At 32.1% G+C, this 24,441-nt stretch overlaps 5 protein-coding genes and 1 long non-coding RNA gene across 10 annotated transcripts; 3 read left to right on the forward strand and 3 right to left on the reverse strand.

The window, feature by feature from the left end:
* The first annotated feature begins 1,369 nt into the window (after positions 1-1,369).
* Positions 1,370-3,610, forward strand: LOC9306680 (mediator of RNA polymerase II transcription subunit 10a). 3 transcript variants are annotated; one of them, XM_021019926.1, is made up of 6 exons: positions 1,370-1,459; positions 1,630-1,826; positions 1,906-1,986; positions 2,068-2,173; positions 2,247-2,336; positions 2,422-3,610. In XM_021019926.1, exons 2-6 carry the CDS (start codon positions 1,639-1,641, stop codon positions 2,491-2,493), a joined length of 537 nt encoding a protein of 178 aa, XP_020875585.1. In that variant the 5' UTR covers positions 1,370-1,459; positions 1,630-1,638; the 3' UTR covers positions 2,494-3,610. The 3 variants fall into 3 exon arrangements, 2 of the variants coding, with proteins under 2 accessions (XP_020875585.1, XP_020875584.1); XR_002330829.1 differs by lacking the exon at positions 1,370-1,459 and having other exon boundaries at positions 1,466-1,826; positions 2,422-3,066; positions 3,245-3,610; XM_021019925.1 differs by lacking the exon at positions 1,370-1,459 and having other exon boundaries at positions 1,466-1,826.
* Positions 3,195-3,524, reverse strand: LOC110226557. The gene is given in 3 exon segments (XM_021018499.1): positions 3,195-3,281; positions 3,283-3,384; positions 3,504-3,524. Coding segments are annotated over 3 exon segments (210 nt in total).
* A 1,250-nt stretch (positions 3,611-4,860) lies between the features above and the next one.
* Positions 4,861-5,561, forward strand: LOC110226758. Its single transcript, XR_002330680.1, has 2 exons — positions 4,861-5,270; positions 5,378-5,561. It is a non-coding gene; the product is annotated as an uncharacterized LOC110226758 (long non-coding RNA).
* Positions 5,562-9,692: 4,131 nt separating this feature from the next.
* Positions 9,693-12,682, reverse strand: LOC9304643 (probable lysophospholipase BODYGUARD 2). The gene is made up of 4 exons (XM_002870563.2): positions 12,061-12,682; positions 11,325-11,659; positions 10,790-10,989; positions 9,693-10,134 (listed from the first exon to the last, which is right to left on the reverse strand). The coding sequence occupies exons 1-4, from the start codon at positions 12,611-12,613 to the stop codon at positions 9,807-9,809; spliced, it is 1,416 nt and encodes a 471-aa protein (XP_002870609.1). The 5' UTR covers positions 12,614-12,682; the 3' UTR covers positions 9,693-9,806.
* Positions 12,683-16,887: 4,205 nt separating this feature from the next.
* LOC9306681 (GDSL esterase/lipase At5g41890) lies at positions 16,888-20,068 on the forward strand. 2 transcript variants are annotated; one of them, XM_021019947.1, is made up of 5 exons: positions 16,888-17,910; positions 18,566-18,696; positions 18,831-19,073; positions 19,409-19,664; positions 19,746-20,002. In XM_021019947.1, exons 1-5 carry the CDS (start codon positions 17,658-17,660, stop codon positions 19,976-19,978), a joined length of 1,116 nt encoding a protein of 371 aa, XP_020875606.1. In that variant the 5' UTR covers positions 16,888-17,657; the 3' UTR covers positions 19,979-20,002. The 2 variants fall into 2 exon arrangements, with proteins under 2 accessions (XP_020875606.1, XP_020875605.1); XM_021019946.1 differs by having other exon boundaries at positions 16,890-17,910; positions 19,397-19,664; positions 19,746-20,068.
* Positions 20,002-23,430, reverse strand: LOC9304644 (DNA primase small subunit). Of its 2 annotated transcripts, none has more exons than XM_021019944.1 (17): positions 23,335-23,430; positions 23,105-23,221; positions 22,964-23,014; positions 22,703-22,878; positions 22,532-22,609; positions 22,317-22,428; positions 22,008-22,092; positions 21,848-21,899; positions 21,695-21,756; positions 21,500-21,615; positions 21,289-21,410; positions 21,092-21,160; positions 20,902-20,959; positions 20,714-20,787; positions 20,559-20,610; positions 20,389-20,468; positions 20,002-20,252 (listed from the first exon to the last, which is right to left on the reverse strand). In XM_021019944.1, the coding sequence occupies exons 2-17, from the start codon at positions 23,208-23,210 to the stop codon at positions 20,190-20,192; spliced, it is 1,356 nt and encodes a 451-aa protein (XP_020875603.1). In that variant the 5' UTR covers positions 23,211-23,221; positions 23,335-23,430; the 3' UTR covers positions 20,002-20,189. The 2 variants fall into 2 exon arrangements, with proteins under 2 accessions (XP_020875603.1, XP_020875604.1); XM_021019945.1 differs by having other exon boundaries at positions 20,031-20,252; positions 23,105-23,217; positions 23,335-23,422.
* Between the last annotated feature and the right edge of the window lie 1,011 nt (positions 23,431-24,441).

Genomic DNA, 24,441 nt, shown 5'->3' on the forward strand with positions numbered 1-24,441 from the left:
TCAACTATATATATATATGTTATAATTATATATAATAACTTTAATGAAATATAATTTTAGTATTGTTTCTTTTTGCTTAAACTCACATTAGTTAATTTTAATTTAATTTTAATAATTTTTACTATATCAAAAACTGTTCCTGTTGTTTTCTAAACATGATAATTGTTTTTATTTGTAATTAGTTCTAGAAAGATATTTCAAATAATGAATGGAAGCTTATATTCTCATAAAAAATTTTAAAAAACTTACCAAATTAGGAAAATCTCTTTATAAATTAATAAATACCTCTATAAATTAATAGAATTTTGCGGTTCCAACATTATTAATTTATAGAGGTTTTACTATATCGTTTAAATGTATGGTTAACTTATGTTAATTGCCCACACAGCTGTGGTCTAGTGGTAAGGGAGAATTGGGGAAAGGTTGGAAGAAACTAACCCAAGTTCGATTCATCCTGAAAACAAAAATCACGTATGTGTGGGAATTCTGGGTTTGGAAAACATTTCAAACTCTGAATAGGCTATTCGGGGAAAAGTCCACTATGAAACACTTCGGTGCGTTTCTACCGAGGCTGACCGGATCAAGTACTATTTGAGGTATGCTGTTAAATCGAGAGACGGAGCAAGTTTACGGGTGATTTCAATTACGGGGTTTATGAGGATTCAAGTACACTTAGCTCTTTTCTCAAAATCGATCAAAGTAACATCCAACACCTGTTAAATCTTTAGCTCACTACGTAGACCTGGGCTTTCGGTTATCTGTTCGGTTATCGGTTGGGTCCATTCGGTTTTCGGTTCTAAAATTTAGTATCCATTCGGATATTTTGAAATTTCGGTTCGGTTTGGGTTTGATTCCGGTTATTTCGGTTTCAAAATTTAGTATCCATTCGGTTATTTTGCTTAGGATATTTTCGGATATTTCGGTTATTTTTGAGTATTTTCGAATATTTTTGGATATTTTTGAGTATTTTTACTATTTTTATAGATTTTTCAAGTATTTTTGATTATTTGGTCTATAAATAACTAATTATTTCGAAAATATAATTGTATTTCGGGTATTTCGGTTACCCAAAATATTTTGGTTCGGTACCGATTCGGTTACGGTTATTTCGGTTATCAAATTTAGTATCCATTCGATTATTTTCAAAGTTTCGGTTCGGTTCGGTTCATTTTTTTTGCTTCGGTTTCGGTTCGGTACATTCGGTTCGGTTTAAAAGCCCAGCCCTATCACTACGAATCATTCTTTATAGAACATGGATTTACACTTAACCAGATGGTTCTAAACAAATCAAAACAATAAACCCATTAGTAACCGTTAACGTCTTAACGACATGATTGACTCTTGAAAACCATAGAAAGGCCCAAAGGCCCATCAATGACTACAAACAAATTCAAAACTCGATTGTCAATTTTCTTTGACCACCTTGACTTTTTCTCTGTAATCTTCTTCTCAAATCCATGTACGTTCTCTGAACTTCTTCTTCTTCGTGGGCGGTCCTTAGGGTTTCATCGTCCCCAGAAATTTCATCCAATTTTTTCAATCGAACTTGATCTACATCGATTGTTTCCCTCAACCTCTCTGTTTCCGTGATTCAAAACCCTAATTCGTGTGTTTTTATCGCGTTTCTAGCTATCGGTGATGAATCAAGCACAGAACACAATCGCCGGGATTGGTGAAAGCAATGCAATTGCAACCGTCGACGATTCAAAGGAGAATCTGAACCAAGTCATAAACTCGAATCAGAAAACTTTAGTACTCCTTCATCAATTAAAACTCACCGTCTCTTCTTTCACTCCCGCTTCTCAGCTTGATCTCCTCCAACGCCTGTAATTTTTCTTGTTCCCAGGAGACTTTTTGGTCCATTGTTTTGAGTATTATGTGAATGAAATTTTTGTTTATATGCAGCAATTGTCTTGTGATGGAGCTTGATAATATGGCTCAGTTTTCTGATAAATGCAACATTCAAGTCCCCATGGAGGTTCTTAAGTGAGAACAAGTCCTTTTTAGATTTCACCAGAAGATAGTTTTTTAGGTTGCTTTCTTATGTTATATCTTTGTTTATGTTAGCTTGATTGATGATGGGAAGAACCCAGATGAGTTTACAAAGAATGTTCTTAATAATAGCTGCATTGCTAGAAATCAAGTTACAAAGGGCAAGACTGATGCTTTTAAGGTGACCCTTTTGTTCTATTGATTCTCTCGATTTGGATACCCATGATTTTAAAGTCGGACATTTTTTCATACAGGGTTTGAGAAAACATCTTTTGGAGGAGCTTGAACAGACTTTTCCTGATGAAGTCGATACGTATAGAGAAATACGTGCTAGTTATGCCGCTGTAAGTTGTTACCTTCCTTTTTCCTATATGAGATTGTCTCTACAATGGTATGTCAGGGTGACAATTAGTTTTTGTTCGAATTCAGGAAGCAAAACGGTTGGCCCAATCGCAAAGTGTGTTACCAAATGGGGATCCTAAGGTCAAGAGTGAGCTATAAGAGCTCAATTTTCCTATGAATCTTGCCTTTTAGAATAAAATTTTCATGTAGATCAACGAGAATGTAAACGAACAAGCCTTCTTGGAATTTCTATAATATCCGTTGGTTTTTTTTAACTTGGCTAATATAGTTTCAGAATTTCTCCTTAGCCTGTCATGAGACTATTAGATAGTCACACATAGGTTACAAATAAACTAGTCTCTTTTATTCTATTGATGGGTTGGTTTTGTGGATTTGGTATGTTGTAAATTCCTATCCAAGACATAAGATTTGTGTATTCCTAGGACGAGTAATCTTGGTTCTGTATAAGATAATATTCTTGAATGAAGAAGTGATCTGGCTTTGCATTGAGTTGGTTGCAATTTCAATTTTCGTCTTGTCTTTGTTAAAGAAAGCTTCTCATTGTCTTTAGGTGTAGTATTGTTAGCTACACAAGCCTCATCATGTTTAGATTGGCTTCTGTTTGACCACTCTCCACTAGTGGGTGGTGATTATATATTGATGGTCTGTGTTTTTAAGCATTGTGTTACTATTTCCAAAAGTTCTCATCACCAAAAAACCAGGCTCTCAAAGGTACATTTCCTTCTCTCAACCATTCTTAAAAACACTTTTTAATAAATGTCTTTGATCACTTCCTTCATGCTTTTACTATCCCAACCACCTAGGGATCATACAGATTTGTAGTTACAAGCTTCGTTTAGTCAGACACCATGGCCATGAGTCTCCATATCAATACTTGGTTCTCTTACAGCTGCAGGAAACCAAGTTTCAGTGACACTATGTGAACCCGTCAAGAAGAAAGATGAAGGACGATGTTCTGTCCATAGGGAGGAGACTCAAGAGACTTGTAATCGGCGTCCAACACAATGCTTGGTCTTGGACATGGCTCGTCTATTCTAAGTGAAACCATACAGCGACCTGTCGTGGATGCAGAGTCAGCTAGTGAATTAAGTCCTGCAGTTCATGTTGGAGATATGCCTCTGTTCCATTTATAACCCGTATTTGTATACATACGAAAGATTTGGCCCCATTATTACTAGACCACCACTCCTTGGTTCACTTTTCCAATTGTATCCATGAGTCTTCTCAAATTCGCCTATTAATTTTCTTTTTAACTCTTTTTATCTACATTAGATCTATTTGTTTCTCACAACACGATTTAAGTTTCTAAATATGAAAAATAAATTTTGAAAGTGGTTAAATATACGACTTACGGTTTTGGTGATTTATTAGTGAATATGATCAAAGAGTTACAATGTTGTTACATATCTTAGTGGTAGAATCCTATGACCAAGTGGTTTTGGTCTTTTATGATATCTTTCTATGACTTTTCTAAAGATTGTGTTTCATAGGATTTTCTAAAGGTTGTGTTTCCTAGAACTTCTAGTTCAAGTCCCATTTGGGAGATATTTAAGCAAAGTTTAGATTCCGATAGAGAGATGTATGTAAACCTTTTCGAGTATTATCTGAATAAAAAAAAAAGATTATTGTATGTCAATTTAATTTCATCTAAACAAACTTAACCCAATTTGAAAAGTGTATTTTTAAACTAATTTCTTTTAAAGAAAAAAAAAATCTCAATAGAAGCTAACGACTTTAATAAATCTAGAAAATTGTTTTGTGAATTCGTTAAACGATTTTGTTTTGCATTATTAGATTAAAAAAAAAACTCATAAATCGAAAATGTTATTATAGAGTATTTAACATTACTTTCAAATTTTGTTTTAGTAATGGTGTTCTTGATACCGAAATACATAAACATCTACAAAACACATTCGAAGCATGGTTAAGGATAATTTGAATATTTGTCAACTACTAATTTAAAATATGTATTTCAAAGTATCATTATTATATGTGTATGTGTGGGTGAGAGAGATATGGGAGGCATGTGATTGTCACATGAAGTAAATGAGGACGGTGAAGACATTTCTCTATTTCTCTCTCTAATGACATATAAATCAGATCCAAACCTAATCATGTTCCAATAATTCACCTCTCTTCTTTCTTTTTTATCTTTCATTCATCTACCTATATTGGGTCCTTTCTCAACTAATCTCTTTTGACTTTCTCATTAGCCACTTTGACTAAATTTTCATCATTATGGTAAAAACCGATCCGGTCATATATATACTTTTAAGGTTTTAGTTAGTAATCATTCAAAATCAAATAAATTCAAGAACAAATATTTGACTCTCTTTTTTAACTTTAACCGAGATTATTTTACATACATTTCATTCCAAGAGCTAGAATAATGTGAAAACATTATTATTAGATTCAAAGATGAACTAAAAAAGAAGTGGAAATAAGTCATCAAAATTTTATCATTATGACTTTAAAATGTTTGTTCTTTTCGATTTTTCTATCTTTTTGGAATTGCCTTTTTATTAAGCTTTTGTTTTTTTACCCCTACATTTCCACAATCTTTTTCCTAATAATATCTTCCCTCTTCTTTTCATCATTGCTTTCTTGTCTCCTCCTCTTTCACTTTTGTTTGTTTATAAATTAAGCTCATCTCTCTCTCTTTCTCTCTGTTAAAAGCTAGGGTTTTCTTATATGGAGTCCATGTTCTTCAGTGAAGCTTTTTCTTTTGAGGGGAATGTTGTCTGGCACGAGGCCCTTAACTTAGATCTATATTTGATTTTATGTCTCTTCTTTATTTATTAGTCTATATATACATGAATGATCGATTTTAACGGTTAATGACGTCGGACCAGGCTTCATTCCCCTCAATTATATCGCTTCTTCGATCTTGGCTTCTTCGAGTAATCAATCTACAGGTTAGTTCTAGTTTCATTCATCTTCTCTTTTTGTGGTATAATTGGTTTAGCTTCGTTTCTTTGAATTTCTAAGGGTGATAATGGATTACTTTGTTTGGTTTTGCTAGGAATTTTTGGGGTTACCTAATCTCAAGTGATAATAAGTTGTATAGGTTAATTATAAGTTTGAGGTTGATAGTTGACTTCTGACTTAATTTTATAGCTAGAAGAAAACAAGAGCAGATTCTTCCTTAATTTGTGTATATATGTACGTGAATGACGAACAAATATATCATACCATATTCATAAATTTAGCAAACCGAATTTTGATGTATATTATGCTCAAAATCACAAACAAACTAGATAAAACGTAATTCAAGATCAATGTATATAAAAGCGTTATTGGAAAATGGGCATTTTAAAAATTCTCCCATAATTATACTACCTATTCGTTAGCTTAGAATATTTTTTTCGAAATATATTATTAAATTATTGTATTTTTAGTGTTTTATCTTATTTTATTTCCTTATATATTTACTTATTTATTGTTTCAAAAAACCTGAATTTTTGTAAGTGGAAAAAATTAGAAAAGGAAAAAGAGGAATTGAAGGACAAGTGGGATGGATAAGACATAAGAGAAGCAGATGCTTTGCTTTAGGTGATGCTTACAAAAAATAACTTTTAATAGAATGAGTGAATTCTCTTCTTGTTTCATTTTTACTTTATATCTTTGGAAACGTATGATTCACAAAGGTGAAAAAAACAGAATCAATCCTATTTCACTCGCTCTATAAAAAGTTTCGAATGTTTGCTGTCTTCACCGCAAAAAGAAAAAAAATTGGAAAAAAAAAATCTTATAGATATGATTGTAATAACTTTGTAAAAATCGTTTTGATCTTTCTAATTTTTATAAATATAGTTGATCAAATTTCAAATTTACACAATTTCTCTTATTTAAACCACACTTTCAATTCACCATTCAATATTATGATTTTGCATTTGGTGAACACCGATCATATATAATTAACGTAACAAGTACATTTGTTATGTTTAATTTCGTCACTATATATACATCATTCATGTTTTTGGGTGAAACTATATTATACCATTCATGTTATCTTTATCTCTCTTTTTTTTTTTGCATATTACTTTATCTTAGTGTATATATGCCTTAAGATGCGACGAGTGTCATTCATTCATGCAAGTGAATACAATGGGATAATGTGGAATCACATTCTATCTAAAAAAGAAATATGCTTAATTTCATAAAACCAACAATAGTTTCTTTATTGTTTTATTTCCAAAAATTTATTTACCTAGCATCGATCTCTATATTTTTGTTATATATATATATATATCTAGTCCCTATATTTTTGAGAAAAAATACAGACGTACTATGTTGTTCCAGATATATGTCCCATTGTATTTGATACGTTCTTTGAAGCCATTTAAGGAACATGGATGCTTATAAATGTGGTAAAAATAATAACTAAAGGTGGTCCGGCTGAAGACAAAAACAAAGAAAAACACATAAGTTTGGTGAACCACTACTACCATTCTTAATTTGGCTAATACAAAAAATACTAGATATGCGCAGGGATAGTTGAAATAAAGTAAGTTAGTGTAGGTATGTTAAGAATTATTTTGGCAACCCAAAATGATGTTTAGGCAACATCCTATACAGAGCCGGCCATGAGGCCAAGCAAGGCAAGCTTGCGCTTGCGGCCCCAAATCCCCCATATATATAATCGGCCACATTTTTAACAATAATGTTCAAGTAGTCTAGTGGTTTTAAGTGTGTTATAATGTGTGCAGATGACCAGTTCGAATCCACTAACTCTATTTTCAATGTTTTTTTTTTTTTTCGTTTTTAATCTTTTCTTACAAATCATAAGCTTCAAATTATTTTTTGTTGCTTGTGGCCTTCAAATTCTCAGGGACGGCTCTGATCCTATATATAGAACCTAAAAAAAGAAAGAACAAATCTGCATTTTTATACGTGTGTTTGCAACCCATTTTAATACGTGTGTCCATTTAAATGCATCACAAACACTTTATATCGTAGCTTATATATCATTTATCTAAATAGGTGGGAATGCTATTGCAACTGCGATGCTTTCACTAGACATTATGGAACAAAAAAATCGTCAATCCGACTCGTCCTTAATAGAAATTGCCACCCAAACGATCATAACTATTGGTAACTATATATAATCATCGATTAGTTCGCCTGGACTAGGCATAAAATCATATATCTATGAAACAAATTTATATGAAAAAATATTTTAATACAAACAAATATTCAAATACATTCACAAAACTTGTAAATGCTATTCATTATAAAGCATCTTTAAGAAATACAAAACAGATACTACATGCTTCACGTTTCTCCTAGCTAATGTTGAGGCATTTTTGAATTGATGAGATATTTTGCAAGATTTTCACTATCGTTAGGACTTAGGTAACAATTGCTTTGGTATCTTCCGAGGATTTGGTGCAGCTATCTTTCGACTTTCGACAGATCCTTTGTTGAAGAGTAGATAAATCTCTTTATCACAAAAATATGCTATTAAGTCATTTAGGACACCCTTGTGGTGATTTACAATGAATTAAGAATCAAAATATATGTCTTTTTTTTTTTTTTCCGGAATTCGGAGTTAAAAGTTGACTTTCAACGACTAGTTCTCATGTTCTAAATAATTTCTCCCAATGCTCCTTGCTAAAATTGAGAAAAATTTTGGTGAGTTTTGGATACCATTGTTAGATATTGGGTTGGGTAGACCTGCTATGTAGTGATTTTCCGACTGAACTAGCCAACGACTAGTAAATATAGACACGCTACCGGGACATGTATTCTTGACAGGTTTGATGTCTGGTTTTATGTTAATACGGAAGCTAAGCCATCAAGAAGCTTTATACGGATTTCATTACCGATCATACCGGATAAAACTTTACCGCAGCAAGTATTTTTATCATTTTTGAAATTTTGTTTTTGATCATTGTGTATTCTGACAGCACATATAGTATTATTTGAAATAGTTAAGGTATTTTTTTCGTGAATGCATTCAATAGGCTCTCATAGTCGAATATAGACTGATCGAGACGAGTTGAGAAGTAAACTAAGCCCACGTCTTATTTCACCATCATACAATATGGTTATGGTCGGTCCATTTCATTTAATTCCCTCTCTTGTTGAAAAATATTTCATTTGTATTTTTTTTTTAATTTGTATTTTCTGAATTTTATATCAACTATTTATCGAATCCATGGACCATGGTTATGAGATGATTATCACAATTTTAAGAACTACATTTAATGACAAACGATTCTTAAAACTGATTACTAGGATCGATACTACATCCTACCAATTGATTAGTCATATATCGAACATTGTAATATTATGATTTATGAGTCGCTCTTTGACATGTTGCACTCAAATCTAATTAAGAAAACAAAACAACTTCGAATATTCATGTTATTCTCTTAATTGGTCACCGAATTTGGTCTAACATCGACAAATGGACTATTCGATTCCACACAACCACTTAATATATATCTTTCTTATGGTTTAAAGGATCGAATATATATATTAAGTGGTCTACAAGAGGCTGTTGCTACATTCTTATTTTTTTCCAAAAAAAGAATTAGAGTCTTTGCATTTTTTCTCTGATAAAATAAAAACAAAATATTAATCGAATATATATAGCAAAATTATACATATTTATATTCCGAAAAAAAGATTATCTATATTCGTAAGTTTTTTACAAACTCTTGAACAAAATTATACCTAAATGAAAAAAAAAACAGTTTGATAACAAACATTACTTGAATGTTTAATCTGACTGCAACATCTATATATACCAAAACAAATGGACCATTAATCACCGATTTTTTTCTAACACCGACAAACATTAAAGTATTCGATTACAATCACATCAACTTTTTGTATAACATGAGGAAGTGGCTCTGCAAGATGCAATACTCTATTCAATGGTAGAGTTAAAGTCAATTCTTTAAGGTTTAGATTTGTTTTCTGATATTGGTTTTAAGAATCTGTTTGTATGGATTTCAAAATCCCTGCAGTATATCTTGGATTTTGATTCTAATAATTTACTCATGAAACTCCAAAGAGGTTTCATTTGAAATGACTTAATATACAAAGATTTTACAAGTCTTTTAGTTTTGAATAACACTGGATTTTACAAACCTTAAAGAATTGACTTTAACTCCACCATTGAATAACACCAAACTTTTAAAATCTAATGAAGTATAAGATCTAATAACACCAGATTTTAACGTTAGATTTATAATCATTAGTTGAATAACACTGGATTAGTGTTGGATTTCAATTCTATTAAAATCCATCATTGAATAACACCACCTAATTTTCTTTTATAAAAAGAAAAATAAAATTAGAGGTTTGACATTTCTTTCTTTGGAAAATAAAACAAAATCTTGATTGAATAGAAAACGATATATATCTAACTTTTGTAATAAGAAAAATATATACTTTATAGAAAGAAAAAAAAGAGTTTCATCATTATAAAATATATTCACTTAAGTTGATTGGGATCTTTGCCAAATGAGCTCAAGCTCTCGTGCAAAGTCTTTTTGTCGGCCGACCACAATGGTGATGTGGTCTTTGTCAGGGATGACGTGGACAGTGGCACGTGGTACTTTGCTCTTGACACTGTAGCTACACTCCACAGGAATGAGCTCGTCCTTGCCACCGTGGAAGATGGCAACGTCGCAGTCCACGTGGTCACGGACATGGTCGAGATACGACTCGAGCTTGGCTCCTGACCCGAAGATGATATTGTGTAATGTGTGAAATGACCCATTATGTGTGTGACATAAGAATCCTTCTATCAAATACGTTCTAATCCTGCATACATAGAAAGAAAAATAAATTAATTTATATGGCATATAAATAGTAAAAAGTTATACATATATTTGTTATGATATAAAACGCCAAAATGGAATTGAATGGGGTCAAATAATGGAGGAGACACGGTCGTTATAAGTCGCTTTCTATGTTTCAAGACAACTTTTTCTACTACCTAAAGCTATTAGATTGCATAACTCGTCTATTAATAATTCCTAATATGGTATCACATAATTTATGTAAGAACTACTAAAGTGGACCAATCAAAGAGTATTTAGATAACGAAAAAAAAGTTGTAGGTTCATTATATTACATATAACAATTCCGACACGTCAATTTCAAGGTATTGAAGAAGACGAGTGGTTGGTTCATTAAACGTATAGATTTTTAGACATTTCATTGTTCTCCGAATGGGCGAATGGCCGAACCGCATGAACCGTGATCTCCGGGTTGATTTTGCTTATTCTAGTTTTCAAAATATTGTTGACGTAACTTATCTATTCTAGATGTTGCTTATTCTAGTTTCCAAAGACCCGACACTTTTATCACAAAAAAGTATTATCTATTCTACTTAAATTGAAACGTGATTAGGAGCAAGTTTATTTAGGTTTCCATTTGTGACATATAAAAACCTTTATATGATATAGATATGTACCTGTTTAGGGTGAGGAGGCGGGTGACAAATTCAATCAAGTGATGGTTTTTGATAAGGACAAGGCCAATGGTGCGGCCTAAGTGCTCATACCAGCTAAGTACCGATGCACCAAACTGCATCGGTGGCCAAACTTCCTTCCGAGCCACTTCCCTCATCACGTATTGCGCTGGTTGGACTCCCTTTGGTACCTTGTAATATGGCTGCCATATTATAACTTCAGTTAGTTACCTCTTAATTCCAAAATATTCATAGCTAAAATAAAAACATACTTGACAAAAAAAGAATTTCCAAGGAAAAATCAAATTAGTACCAAATTTATTCATTTTTGGTTTGGCTGATATACTTTCTAAACATGAATCAAAGACACACGAACCAAAACACATATATTCCACACTTCTTAGACCAACTTATAAATTAAAGATATATACTTTTTTTTGGTTTAAAAATTAAAGATATATTATCAGGCATAATCAATTCTAAGCAAAAAAAAATGAAATAAGACCAATTCAAAGTAAATCGTGTATAATTGACTTACCGGAGCCAAAAGAGTAAGGGATTTGATAGCTCCTGGATGTTTAACTGCGAGTGCAAGAGCCAAAATGCAGCCTAAGGAGTGAGCTACTATGTGGAATGTTTTGAGCTTGAACTGAGAGATCACCGATTTCTCAATCATCTCCAAATGTTCTCTTAAAGTATATAACGAGTCATTTGGCTTAGGACTTCTTCCATAGCCTAAAAGATCGACTGCGATGAACCTGTAGTTTGATTTGGCTGAATCAGAAAAATTTGGGAAGAGAGTCTCCGTCCAAAACGCGGATGATGATACGAAACCATGTATAAACACAACGTTGTCTCGGGCCTTCTTGTTATCTGCACATATTTAATATATTTCATTTATTTTATATGTTACCTTAATATATTCCCCAAAATAAGAAAACTGTTGTGTATCCGATATCGGATGGCGACAAGAAAAATATAGTAATGAGTATATTAAATGCTAGTACTTTTTACGTAACAACAAAAATAGTTTTTATATCGAACTAACAAAAATGCAGAACCCTTTGTATCATTTAATTTGATAGGCTAATAAAAATGTTATAATTCTTGTAAGTAAAAACTTATTTTTGTAATGGCTGATTTTATTTTTTTTAAGCTAATGTTAGCATTTTTACAACAAAGAACCATTTTTCTTGCTTGGTGAGATTTATATCATTTACATTTATTGTGTGTATAAATGTACAAATAAATGTGGAAGTGGATAAATTAATTACCTTTGGGTTGTTGAACTTTGACAAACAGAGAATCTTTGTTGGGAGAAGTAAGCCAAGAAGTGCAGAAGCTGCAATGGCAATCCGACCATCTTGGAGCTGTCGAAGATTTCTCAACCACCGTAGAATTCAAAGTCATTAATCTCTTTTTAGCTTTTCTAATCTTCTTCTTAGACTCACCATGATCACAAGATTCCACCACATTGCCTCTCATGATCAAACCCTTATAATTAAAACATTTCACGGACCTCACGAGCTTAGAGAGCCTCGTTAGAAGTGAAGGACCACGTGAGTAAAGCGTGTCCGAGATCTCATCCAAATGGATCTTACTTCTTGTTAGAGACACAACCTTTGAGTACCCGCCTCTTTCCGACACTATGATCTTCTCGGTCTTGGCTTGAGCCTCTGGTGGAGAAGAGCAGTAGCAAGGTTTCCTCTCGGACTCCAAGAAGTAATCCAAAGTCTTGTAAGTATAACATAGCAAGAAATCGGCAATGTCGAGGAGAGCGAAGACAAAGAAGCCCACGGTGCGGTTGAGCCACCGTGCAATGCCCATGATGTTGAAGGAGGGATTTGATATGAATCTTGGAAATGTGTTTTTTGAGAGAGTTATATAAATTGATGATGATGATAAGAGAGAGAGGGTAATTTATAGCAGAAGACAGATATATGAATTTATTGTTTCATTTAAAATTATTTGCTGTCCAAAGTGATGAATTGGGTGGAGGTTGAACCTTTTTTTGCAAACCCTAAATTAATTATTTAATTTTCATTTTACTTTTCTCATAATATGTTTATAATTTGGAATGTACTATATTAAGTTATGGTTTGAGAGACTTTTGAGGGCTAAAAGTACCAATTACTATGACTTACTAGTTTATATTTTTGTTCCTATGAAGATCTTGTTTTATATATACTAAAGTATGAATAACAAGTGTTTAACTTGAAAAAAAAAAAAAAATCCTTTAATTTGATATAATATTCATGTAAAATTTTGGGTTTTTAATTTCATTTTGCGCCTATTTTGGAGATTGTGGTATATTGGTTGATATGAAGTAAACAAAAATGTACCACGGTCGTATAGTCACTGATACACCGGTGGACCTTTAACACTTAAATTACAATGCAACTCTAAAGCTTGAGTATTGGGATATATAAACAGAGAGATAATTCCAATGCTTGTTTTCGAGTTCCAGTATGTCATATTAATTGTTATTTAATTTGTGTTATTTGGATTTTTATATATTGCTTTCATATATATATAATATATTTAAGATAATGTGTTTTCTTGTGTTTTTTTCTCAAGAATAACAAGTTCCGTTTTTAAGGCATCTTTCTTCTCGAAAACGATCTTTCGGATCAAGGATTAGCTGCATCATGTCAATTACTTTGCCTTGCCTCCGACCGAGTTCCCTCCTTCCTCCTATTGGGGATCTCGTGAGAGCTTGATTGAATAGCATGCTTAGAGCATGATTATTGGTAGTATCTTAGAAATAAATCTTAGGAATATTTAAGTAATATATTTGTAAAAGTGATAGTTAAGATATAGTATTTTTGGGTTAAGATTTTTGTGTGATTAATGGTAGGTTCTTAACATGTGGTTCTTAGAAAAAAAAATATTAATACAAAAATAAATTTATAATTATAGAAAATTTAATAATTGTTGCAAATTAAAAAAATTAAAACATACATGAGATACAATTTATAACATAAATAACATAAAGCACAAATATTTTAAACTTAATTTCTAGAATATTTTGTCCATATATGCTCGACCAAATCCTTCTTCAATTGTAGATGCATACCTCGATCACGAATTCGAGTTCTAGTGGCCATCGTATCGAAGAAATTTGAAGGCATAACTGTAGAATATGTGAAATCCACCCGTGAACTTCCTGCAGATTCCGCTTGTTCGAATTCGGTCGTATCAAACAGAGTATACCCATCTCGTTCGTCTTCTACTATCATATTGTGAAGTATTATACATGCTCGCATAATATTTCCTATTTTTACCTTATCCCAAAGAAGAGCCGGATTTTTGACAATAGCAAATCGAGCTTGCAAAACTCCAAAAGCACGCTCGACATCTTTACGGCAAGCTTCTTGATGGGTTGCAAATAAAGATGCTTTTTCAGTTTGTGGAAGTGAAATAGATTGGATAAAAGTAGCCCATTTAGGATAAATGCCATCCGTGAGATAGTAACCCAAATTATACTCGTTCCCGTTGACTGTATAATTCACTGAGAAAAAAAGTAAAACGCGTTAAATTTAATTTTTGGTTTTGTCTTTTTTCTCGCCCACTTATATTAAGACACATGTACACATCTTAACACACAAAAAACATCTAAGCTAAGATTTACTTCTTAGCCTTTTAATCATTTTTGATTTAATTTTAAATGCTAAAACCTAAGATAATTAACTAAGATATGGGCTAAGATGCTCCGTTATTCATGCTCTTACACACTTGTTCTCTTATATGAAATTTTATCATTTGATTACTTTTCCAAATTATTTGGGGAGATTTGAATCTCCCGCTCAAACCCCTCGAAGGAGATTGGGTGGTCTCAAGGTTGAATCTGACGACTAAAGATAAACATTAATTTTGTACCATCTTGGGAGATGCATTATATTCCTTGTTTTAAAAATTGCTAGGCGCTAGTCGGGCGTTCGGCATGGGCCTAGCGATTAATCGGAAAATCGGATTAAAATCGAGGATTAATCGGGGATTAGTTTTAGGGTTATTTTAATATTTTTAAAACATATTAATCTAATATTATTTTCAAAATTGCAGTAAACACATAAAAATGTATTTTTTGAGACAAATTTTTATGATTTTTATTTCAAATTTATGATTTTTATTAAAATTTGAACATAAGTTATTGTAAAACATTACAAACTCCCAATTCAAATGATTGAATAACAAAAATAAAAAGTTTTTTTATACTAGCAATCTAAAAATAATCGGGGTATGTAAGATTAGGCGGGGAATAATCGGATTAGGCGGGAAGTAATCGGATTAGGCGGAGAGTAATCGGGTGACTGATTTCTTTAAGGGATTAGTCATTAATCGAGGCGGATAGAGTGGGCCTAGCGATTAAGCGGGGAGTAATCGGGTGTAGGCGAGGATTTTTAGAACATGGATTATATTCATATGCCATCGCATTTTAGTTTTCTATTTAATGATGCATTAGTTTTTTTTATTACATATTACCTTAAGGGAATCCCGAATAAAAGTGACGTGGAATGACGATTTATAAGATGTCTATTCTGGGGTCGATATATCCATGTGCCACGACTTGAATTGAATAGTCATTACATAAACAAACAAATTTTATTTTAAACATCTTTTAACATTATATATTTTTAATTTTTTGATAATTTAATAAAATAATTTAAATCCAATAAATTTAATATGTATTTAGTTTATCTTGGTACAACAATATCTTCGAAATTATTTATATAACCGATTAAAAAAAGTATTCGAATAAATACCATCCTTAGTTTTTTTTTTTTTAACATAGAGTGTTTTCTTACAAGAAACCATTTTTAATTGCATTTTAAAAGTTTGTTTTATTTATAATTGTAAAGATTATATGTTTGGGTTTTATCTGAATCCCGACAAAGTCCGGTATTGTATTTAGTTGAAACTAACCCACATACATAAGTATATACTCCCTCCGTTTCATAATATAAGGCGTTTTGAATAAAAAATTTTGTTTCACAATATAAGTCGTTTTCGAGTTTCAATACAAATGATTTATTATTTTAATATTTTATGATTATTTATATTATGCAGTCTCTTTTATGATTGGTTGAACTTTTAAAAAGTAGATCTTCTTAATCGGCGTGTTTTTACCTAAAACGACTTATATTATGAAACGTAGGGAGTATTAGATATATTGAACACAAATGCTGCCAAAAAGTATATATACAATATTTATTAAAAGAAAATTATAAGAGTACCGGTTTTACCAGCGGGTTTTTGCTTTAATTTTTTTACAAATTAATGTCAAATATTTTTGTTGATCAACTTTGTGTTTATTAATATTATAAATATTCCTTTTTATACATTGTATTTCTTCTTTTAAAACTTATTTTATCGATAAAAATAAATCATGAACCTAAGTCCGTAGTAATAAATTGTATTTAAGTGAGTAGGAAACATTTTCCAAAAAATCGAAGCAAACTGTATTTAAGTGATTCGTTTTGGATTGGTTTTTTCCAAAATAAAACCGTGTGGTTACAATTATTTAAAATATTTTGGTTTCGGTTCGGCTTGGTTTAAAAACGTAAAACCATTTTTTAGGTATGTTATTTTTTATTATTATAATACTACTTGTTTGGTTTTCTTTTAATCAATTTTTTATATTTTTTTTTCTTTTTCTTAGTTATAAGCTACATGAATAAAGTTTCTCAATCTCATGATATTTTCTTAACAAAGTTTTTGTCAATACATGTTCGAGAAGAGGAAATAAATTCTTTGAAAGATGATATATTCATAACAATATTATGTGTACCATTATATTTGTATAGTATATTGGAATGTACTTACCGTTTCACCAAAATCTAAATTAAAGATGATATAATTCAAGATAAAAATCTAATGTTACTTTGCTTTTGAAAAAAGCATGGAATAAACTGAAAATAACCGAAATCGAGCCAAACCGAATTACATATCGTTTTTATGTGTGTTTTTTTATATAAAACCAATTAACCTTAAGACTGAAATAACCAAATTTTGTTTTCTATTGAGAATTCGAAATTTTGTTTTTTTTCTTTTCTTTAATTTTGCTCACTTGTTGATCGACATCTTGTAGTTACAATTACAGTTGATTCGAGAGAAAATATATTTACAAGACGAAAAAGGCGATGAAAATAAAGATAAAAGTGAATTATTTTTCTTGGCTATTCATTCATGGACGCATGACCTTCTCTCGTGTGATGACGTGACGGAATGATAGAGAGAATTGAGTAACTTTTATATATATGATCTTTTTAGTGTTGGTTTTTTTTAATAACTCAGATGATTTTAAAAGTTTTCTAAATCTAAATACTAATTTGGGAATCAGGGGAAACTATTTTGTCTAGTGTTGTTTGAGAAGAAAAAAATAGGAAGAAGCGTGTTCGATGAGTCACATGTGCCATTAATTAAGCTCTTTGCCATCACTCTCTTTGACTATTACCCGGTCCATCTAAAAGACAGCCTAGCCTAGTTTGTTGTCCTATTTATAACATTGATTACAAACTTGGAAGTCAAAAATCGATCATTCTTTATAAGTAACTTAAGTTTATTTTTGAGATCTACAATCATCATGTAAATGTCATAAAAGTCGAGTTTATGTGCACAAGAGGAAACAATTTTTGTGTTAATTTAAACAAAATTAAATCTATAAATAACAATTTTTATGTTACACCACGACCAACAAAGTAATGATAGTGTACGTAGAAGAACCATGTGCTATCTTTTGAACAAGTCATGCTATAACATACATAAGCAAAAGGAATGGTTCAAAAAGTATTAACGTACTCAAGTTTATTTAACCAAACAAGTCTCTTTCGTATCTTCCTACCACATTGGCAAGGATTTGAGAAAGTTAAAAATGGATTTCACTTCTAGATGTTCTCTCAAGCCTTTCAATTTCACTTTTCTTCTCCTTTGGCTATCACATTTTCAGGCTGCTCAATCTTTCACAAACTTCATATTTGGAGACTCATTGGTAGATGTTGGAAACAACAATTATATCTTCACATTGTCGAAAGCCGATTCTTCGCCTTATGGCATCGATTTTGGACCTTCCAATGGCCAACCCACGGGAAGATTCACTAATGGTCGAACCATTTCTGATATCGTGGGTATGTACGTTTATTTTAGAGGTTATACGTACGTAGAGCGTAGATCATTTTTTTCTGTGGTATATGTGATTTGACTCCTTTTTCGCATTGGATTTTTTTTTTTTACAATAGAATCTAAAACATAGACATGACTATGTTTTTCAACATGTAATAATAATTAGTAGTATTTTATTAATTCAGAAAGTTGAAAGCTACGTAATTAGATATAAATGTGCATGATTTAGCGGTTAGTTACAATAATATGAATTTAATTCGATCTAATTAAGTATCTAACAGAACAAGATCCTTGTACACACTTGAAGTCAACTATTGACAAGTTGACTCTTCTTTAAGCATGTAAAGTCATAACTGAATTGGATTGGACCAATAAATTAGTTAAGAGTTATAAAAAAACTTGTAATGTAAGAGAAGTCAAATGCTAATTCCATAAATGCAACATTCATGGAGTTTGGTAAGGAGTTCTATTTAATTTTAATAATTTAGTAAACCATTTTGAATTGGTCCTAGATCTCTTCAATCACTAAATGTTTTTCTTAGTTTAAGATGATGCCACTCTGTGTTTAATTGGTTTACACAAAATATATAACCATTAATCATATAATATAAGATAGACTAATATATGGTTTATTTGAATAAATTAAAATTAAAACATTAGGTGAAGCCTTAGGAGCAAAATCAGCACCACCTCCATATCTTGAACCAAACTCTGAGGCTAACACATTTCTCAATGGAATCAACTATGCTTCTGGTGCGGCTGGAATCTTGGACGACACTGGACTTTTTTTTGTAAGCTCCATCCATTAACTTTTTTCTAAATAAAATTCATGTTTATAAATTGATATTTTTTGTGAAACAAAAATAAAATTCTGAACCAAGTTTTTTATTTGGTATGAAACGGAAATTTTGCGAATATGTGAAAGATCGGGAGAGTTCCGCTAAGAGAACAAGTGAGTTATTTTGAGAAGAGTAGAGATTACATGGTAAGAGTGATTGGTGAAAATGGTACAAAAGAGATGTTGAAGAAGGCAATGTTCACAATGACAATTGGTTCAAATGATATATTGAATAATATTCAACCATCAATACCTTTTTTCTCTCAAGACAAACTCCCCATTGATGTCCTACAAGATTCCATGGTCCTCCATTTAACCACACATCTGAAGGTAATAAAAAATAGTACATTACTATATAGACAAAAAAAAATGCTACATATTCGGATACCTTGACTAGTCTGAGTCAAACAATTATTATGATCATTTGTTATCATCACTTATTCACTTGTGTCCAATAGTAGATTCGTGATGAAATAATAAAAGGAATATCAATGGGTCCATTTATGCCTTGGTTTTTCATAAAATATTTTTACGCAAAGAGACAAAAGTTTTCATGAATATTTTTGCAAATTGTACAAATTTTTGTTACGCTAACAATTAACAAAACGTAGACGTAAACACAATCTAAATCGGTGTTAATTGCGTGTTTAAAGCGATTGCATCAGCTAGGAGCTAGGAAGTTCGTGGTGGTTGGGATAGGGCCACTTGGTTGCATACCGTTTGCTCGTGCCTTGAATTTAATACCAGCCGGAAAATGCTCCGAACAAGTCAACCAAATAGTCCGAGGTTATAACATGAAGCTTAGACATTCTCTTAAGACACTTAACAATGAGTTAAGATCTGAAGATTACAACGCTACATTTGTCTACGCCAACTCTTACGACCTCTTCTTGAAACTGGTTTTAAACTATCGACAGTTTGGTAAGGATTAGTTTTTTGACTGATTCTAGTAACGACCCATCACTGATTTTATTGATTAGAATCTAATGAAATGTTTGGAAGGTTTGGAGAACGCAGACAAGCCGTGTTGTGGCGGCTACTTTCCGCCGTTTACATGTTTTAAGGGACCGAACCAGAACTCAAGCCAAGCGGCTTGTGAGGACCGGTCCAAGTTTGTCTTCTGGGACGCGTATCACCCAACCGAAGCTGCCAATCTCATTGTTGCCAAAGCACTTCTTGATGGTGACCAAACTGTGGCTACACCTTTCAACATTCGCTATCTTAACGATCTTTAATTACTAACCTAATATCGGTATGATTCATAATCATATAAATATATTCAATCACTCGCTTAAAAGCAATAATTTTCTTAGGAAACATCACAACAATATAAAGAGACTCTACTGATAGATTATAAAGCTTAGTGAAGCTTGTACATTACAAACTGAAATCAAAACTAAGACTGAAATAAGCGGACTATAAACTGCATTAAACTCAATACCTTAGTCACCAGCTGAATGAATCCTTAGTCTTAGCAATTTTGGTTTTGTATGAACTCTCTATTTCTTCCTGCAGACATTGCATTAACATATTATCACTCTTCCAACAACTTCATCAGAACCGTTTTACATAGTTTTCGGTATGATCAAGCACTGATTCAAAACCGTGGCCCGTTGGGTAAAAAATAGAGCAATGAGAGATTTACCTTGCATGATTTTAGTAACGGTTCTAGGAATGAGGATCTGAAGAACTTGATTGATTTCCCAAGTAAACTTCTATCTGAATCTGCAGGTTTAAATAACTGATATTAACTATGCTAGATTGCTAGTCAACTCTAATCCAAAACAATAACAATGATTGTAGTTGAGAACATACCATCATCATCCACATCCATTCTGAGGCCACCGGAATTGATTTCTTCAATTAACTGAAAATCATTAGAAGATGAAGTATAAGCTTAGGGAAAAATATCTCTATGATAAACTAATTCAGATCCACACTCTAGCGTATCACACTATTTATTATTTTACCTGTGAAAGAGTTGGAACTGCCAATGGATCAAACTCATCGCAGTTATTCGGGTCAATAGGAACACATACACGACCTGAAAACGAGAAAACATATCTTCAGGATTTGAGCTCACATCCATATATCGTATTAAGTATGAACATGAGTCTAATCAACTGGTATGATATATTCAAGAAACAATGAAAGGGACCTGTTTTGGGATGGACGCAGAAGGGTGCTTTAAGCAAATGGTTCATTTGTTTTGAAACCTGAAATAAAAGAAGAAACCATACAACTAAACAGTCACTTAACTTGTCAGCTGCTATAAGATCTAATACAGCGAGAAAATATCTACCATAATAGCACAATGGGTTTATGAAAATTGTAGCATAAGAACAAACCTCCAAATCAATTCGAGGATACGTAAAGGTGAAGACAATTTCTTCTACGCATGTCCGCAGTGATAGAGCCTAAAACATTGAATACAGGATTGAAGATGAGCAAATCTAGGATTCAAGTTTATCAAGCTAAAACCTGAGTGCAAGACAAATAAGGCACTTAACATACATGTTTTCAATTCATTTAAAACATTACACACCTTGTTTTTCTTCGATTGAAGCCTTTTTTTAAGCTGCTCCCACCTTAAACGGCTGGTGGCTTCTTCTGATAGAGATGATCTCGCAGAATTCTCCCACTTTCCTCTGAGGTCTGCTTGAATATCTGTCATGAAGATGTAAATCATTGTAAATGACCAAACTGAGGTTAGGACATAGCGTAGGCTGGAAAAATACATCAACACTCTTTCATACCTTCATCTGTAATCATCCCAAGTATCTTCTCATATTTTTCTTCGCTTGAGAATAAACTTTGATTTGCTTGTAACTCACCCTCAAAGAAATTCTTAAGAAAGTCCACATATGATCTCCTGAAAAGCCCAGAAGAAATTAGTAATAAAGACAGTGTTTTTGATATCAGAAAGGCAAAGGTGATGGAGAAACCCGTACGCAAGAAACGGATGAAGAGAATGACCCATAAGATCGACTTTTTTTGCATTGTTTTCATTTCCCTGTGTCACATAGACAATAATTAAACTCAGAGAATTTCACAATGCAATAAACCAACAAAATAAACCATAATTTAGCTCTTGAGAACACTACCTTATAAACACGGAAGTATTCAGCAACTGCTGATCTTTGCTCATTAGTCAACCTGCAGGATTTAATCAAACAAAGTTTCATTTCATAAAACACAAGATGAAATGCAGAAAGTGATTCATATACCAAGCGAAGTGAATAATAATGTTAGTAATTTTTTCACCTTCGAGCTTTAGCATCACAAACCCAACAGTGAACTCCACGACGTCCACTGAAGACCCAGAGAATATGTTTGAAACCAAAATCCTCTGCAATTGACAAGACCAAAATGAGTGACTACAAGTTTGGTCTATGATAAGACCAAACATTCTTGCACATTGACAAACACTAGATCAAGCAGTGAACTCCACAATGATATTCACGTTACAGGGGATATAAATATTACAAAAACTCATAGGGATGGAAAATCTCAGGAACACTACACACTATAGTTGTATCATCTATTTGAAAGTTAAGTAAACATTTGTGATACCTCTTAAGGAAGTATCAATGACTTTGATAGCAACTGTCATTAAAGGCCAACATTTGGAGCAAACATCAGCTCCAGAGCAACAGTATCTAACATCATCATAATCTGTTATATCCTGAGGAAACAACATATTCAAGTCAAGCAACAAAAACAAAATACATAAGAATAAGAATCCAAAACCAATTTCAAGATATTCTAAATAAGATATTAAAACTCACAATATCAAAGACTAACTCCCTCTCCACTGGAGTAAACAAATTGGTTCCACTATGTGCATAAGCATGTCTCTTATCTGGCTGAAAAAAACAATTCATAAAACTCAAATAAGCATGATGATTTCTATAACATAAACCAGAAACAAAGCTTGAAAAACGGATTTTTCGACTTACATCAACGCTATACACAGCACCAATATCAATCTTGTAAGGAAAATTCGATTTGATTGCATCTTCCATAACTGAAGCATTCTTAAAAGACTTATACCGCAAATAAACATCATTTTCAAGCGTAAACGAGAATTCTCTTCTACCAAAGTAGTATTCATCACAACCAGGATGTTTCCCATCTACAGATTCACATAAATATACAAAGTCATACAAAGTTATAACCTTTCATATGTGAAAGAAAAACACAAGTAGACAAACAAGTACCATGTCCATAAGAAAGCCATTTGTGAATATCAGTGTAAGGAAACAGATTTCCTGCAATATGTTGTTATGAGCAAAAATTCAGATATGATAAATTTATGGAAGACAACAAAAACCAAAAATGTGATAAATTTCAAAACTTGCCGTAGTAAATCCGGAGGTAATGAACATTGAAATCGTTTTCGATTTTGGGTTTTGGGTCATCAATCATCATATCTTCACCATTGTTTTCAATCTCCTCTCTCGTCATCGATTCACTATCTGGGCAGCAAAAAAAAATCGATTTTTTTTTCTAAGCAGAGATTCACAGAAACATCAAAATCGGATTGATTCATATACTGAAACCAAAAAGAGTTAGAAAACAGAAAGCTTACGAATTTTGAAGGAGAAGCTTGACGGAGAACAATGTTGATTAGAAAAATTGTGGCATTTTGATGGAACTTGAGCTTTTGGGAGATTTTGGAATAGCGGGAAAGAAGAAAGGAATTAGGGCAAATTTGGCGGGGAAAAAAACAATGGGCCAAACCGTAGTTATGGGCTTGCTTATTTAAGCCCGTTAAGTTTTGTAACTTTTAAAATTTAATTATTTTGTTTTGTTTTTTCTTAAGATGAAAGAAAAACCCAAATTTGGAACACAGTTAACGACATTTATGGTCCAACAGACTTGAATTATCTATGTTTAAACACAGTTGACTATTGACACTAGCTTACGGTTTTCTAATTACTCCTTTAAAGTGTTTCATGATCTAGTGTTGCCCCTTGTACACGTTACATTTAAAGTCATACTTGTAGCGCAAAAAAAGAAAGTTTCTTTAGAAGAATGTTGTACTTATGTTGCTCACTTGAGAAAAATCTAGCTTTCTATAGTGAGAATATTATTATTAGATTAGTGATATTTGTTTGTACATTATGGTGTTTGATTGCATGTTATCGCCTTGGTATAGTTATGGGCCTGCTCGTTTAGGCCCGTTATATTTTTGTAGCTTTTAATAATTCAAACGTAGATAAAATCAAAACTTTTCTATCATTTTCTTTTCATTTATTAGTCCACTGATTTTTCAACCAACCTATTATTTTGTTTTCTTCTTTATAGATCTTTATATTCCTTGTATCGATTTTTTTCCTTCTTTATCAAATAAAAAATAATATTATTTTAAAAAAATCAATTGTACAATTATTCTTTTCACTAAATTTATTACATAATGAGTTTAATTTTTAACTATATATTTTATAAATTATTAGCCTTGTTCAGATTAATTTGGGGTCAACTTTTTATAATTTAATGATTTTGCTGTAAATAGTACTAGATCAAGATCCGCACGTACGTGCGGGGTTTTTGTACCATACGATTTTCTAGTATAAAATTTATGACATCTAGGTTTCGAATGTGTGTATCAGTTTGAATTTGTTATGACTATTTAAAATAGATTTATGTAACAAATTACAGGATTGAATATATTAGTATTGGGAACTGATCAAAT

This window comes from Arabidopsis lyrata (genome assembly GCF_000004255.2).
Source record: "Arabidopsis lyrata subsp. lyrata unplaced genomic scaffold ARALYscaffold_7, whole genome shotgun sequence".
NCBI classification, from domain to species: domain Eukaryota; kingdom Viridiplantae; phylum Streptophyta; class Magnoliopsida; order Brassicales; family Brassicaceae; genus Arabidopsis; species Arabidopsis lyrata.

What these genes read in the sequence shown, in the direction of transcription:
- LOC9306680 (XM_021019926.1), top strand. Translation starts at nt 1,639, where the DNA reads ATGAATCAAGCACAGAACACAATCGCCGGGATTGGTGAAAGCAATGCA. An exon ending in CTTGATCTCCTCCAACGCCT is followed by an intron (nt 1,827 to 1,905) that starts GTAATTTTTCTT and finishes GTTTATATGCAG; the next exon opens with CAATTGTCTTGTGATGGAGC. An exon ending in GCAAGACTGATGCTTTTAAG is followed by an intron (nt 2,174 to 2,246) that starts GTGACCCTTTTG and finishes TTTTTCATACAG; the next exon opens with GGTTTGAGAAAACATCTTTT.
- LOC9304643 (XM_002870563.2), bottom strand. Translation starts at nt 12,613, where the DNA reads ATGGGCATTGCACGGTGGCTCAACCGCACCGTGGGCTTCTTTGTCTTC. An exon ending in CCCTTACTCTTTTGGCTCCG is followed by an intron (nt 10,990 to 11,324) that starts GTAAGTCAATTA and finishes ATAATATGGCAG; the next exon opens with CCATATTACAAGGTACCAAA. An exon ending in CGCCTCCTCACCCTAAACAG is followed by an intron (nt 10,135 to 10,789) that starts GTACATATCTAT and finishes CTATGTATGCAG; the next exon opens with GATTAGAACGTATTTGATAG.
- LOC9306681 (XM_021019946.1), top strand. Translation starts at nt 17,658, where the DNA reads ATGGATTTCACTTCTAGATGTTCTCTCAAGCCTTTCAATTTCACTTTT. An exon ending in ATTTAACCACACATCTGAAG is followed by an intron (nt 19,074 to 19,396) that starts GTAATAAAAAAT and finishes GCGTGTTTAAAG; the next exon opens with CGATTGCATCAGCTAGGAGC. An exon ending in TTTAAACTATCGACAGTTTG is followed by an intron (nt 19,665 to 19,745) that starts GTAAGGATTAGT and finishes AATGTTTGGAAG; the next exon opens with GTTTGGAGAACGCAGACAAG.
- LOC9304644 (XM_021019944.1), bottom strand. Translation starts at nt 23,210, where the DNA reads ATGACGAGAGAGGAGATTGAAAACAATGGTGAAGATATGATGATTGAT. An exon ending in TCTCTTCATCCGTTTCTTGC is followed by an intron (nt 21,616 to 21,694) that starts GTACGGGTTTCT and finishes TGGGCTTTTCAG; the next exon opens with GAGATCATATGTGGACTTTC. An exon ending in CAGTTCCAACTCTTTCACAG is followed by an intron (nt 20,611 to 20,713) that starts GTAAAATAATAA and finishes AATGATTTTCAG; the next exon opens with TTAATTGAAGAAATCAATTC.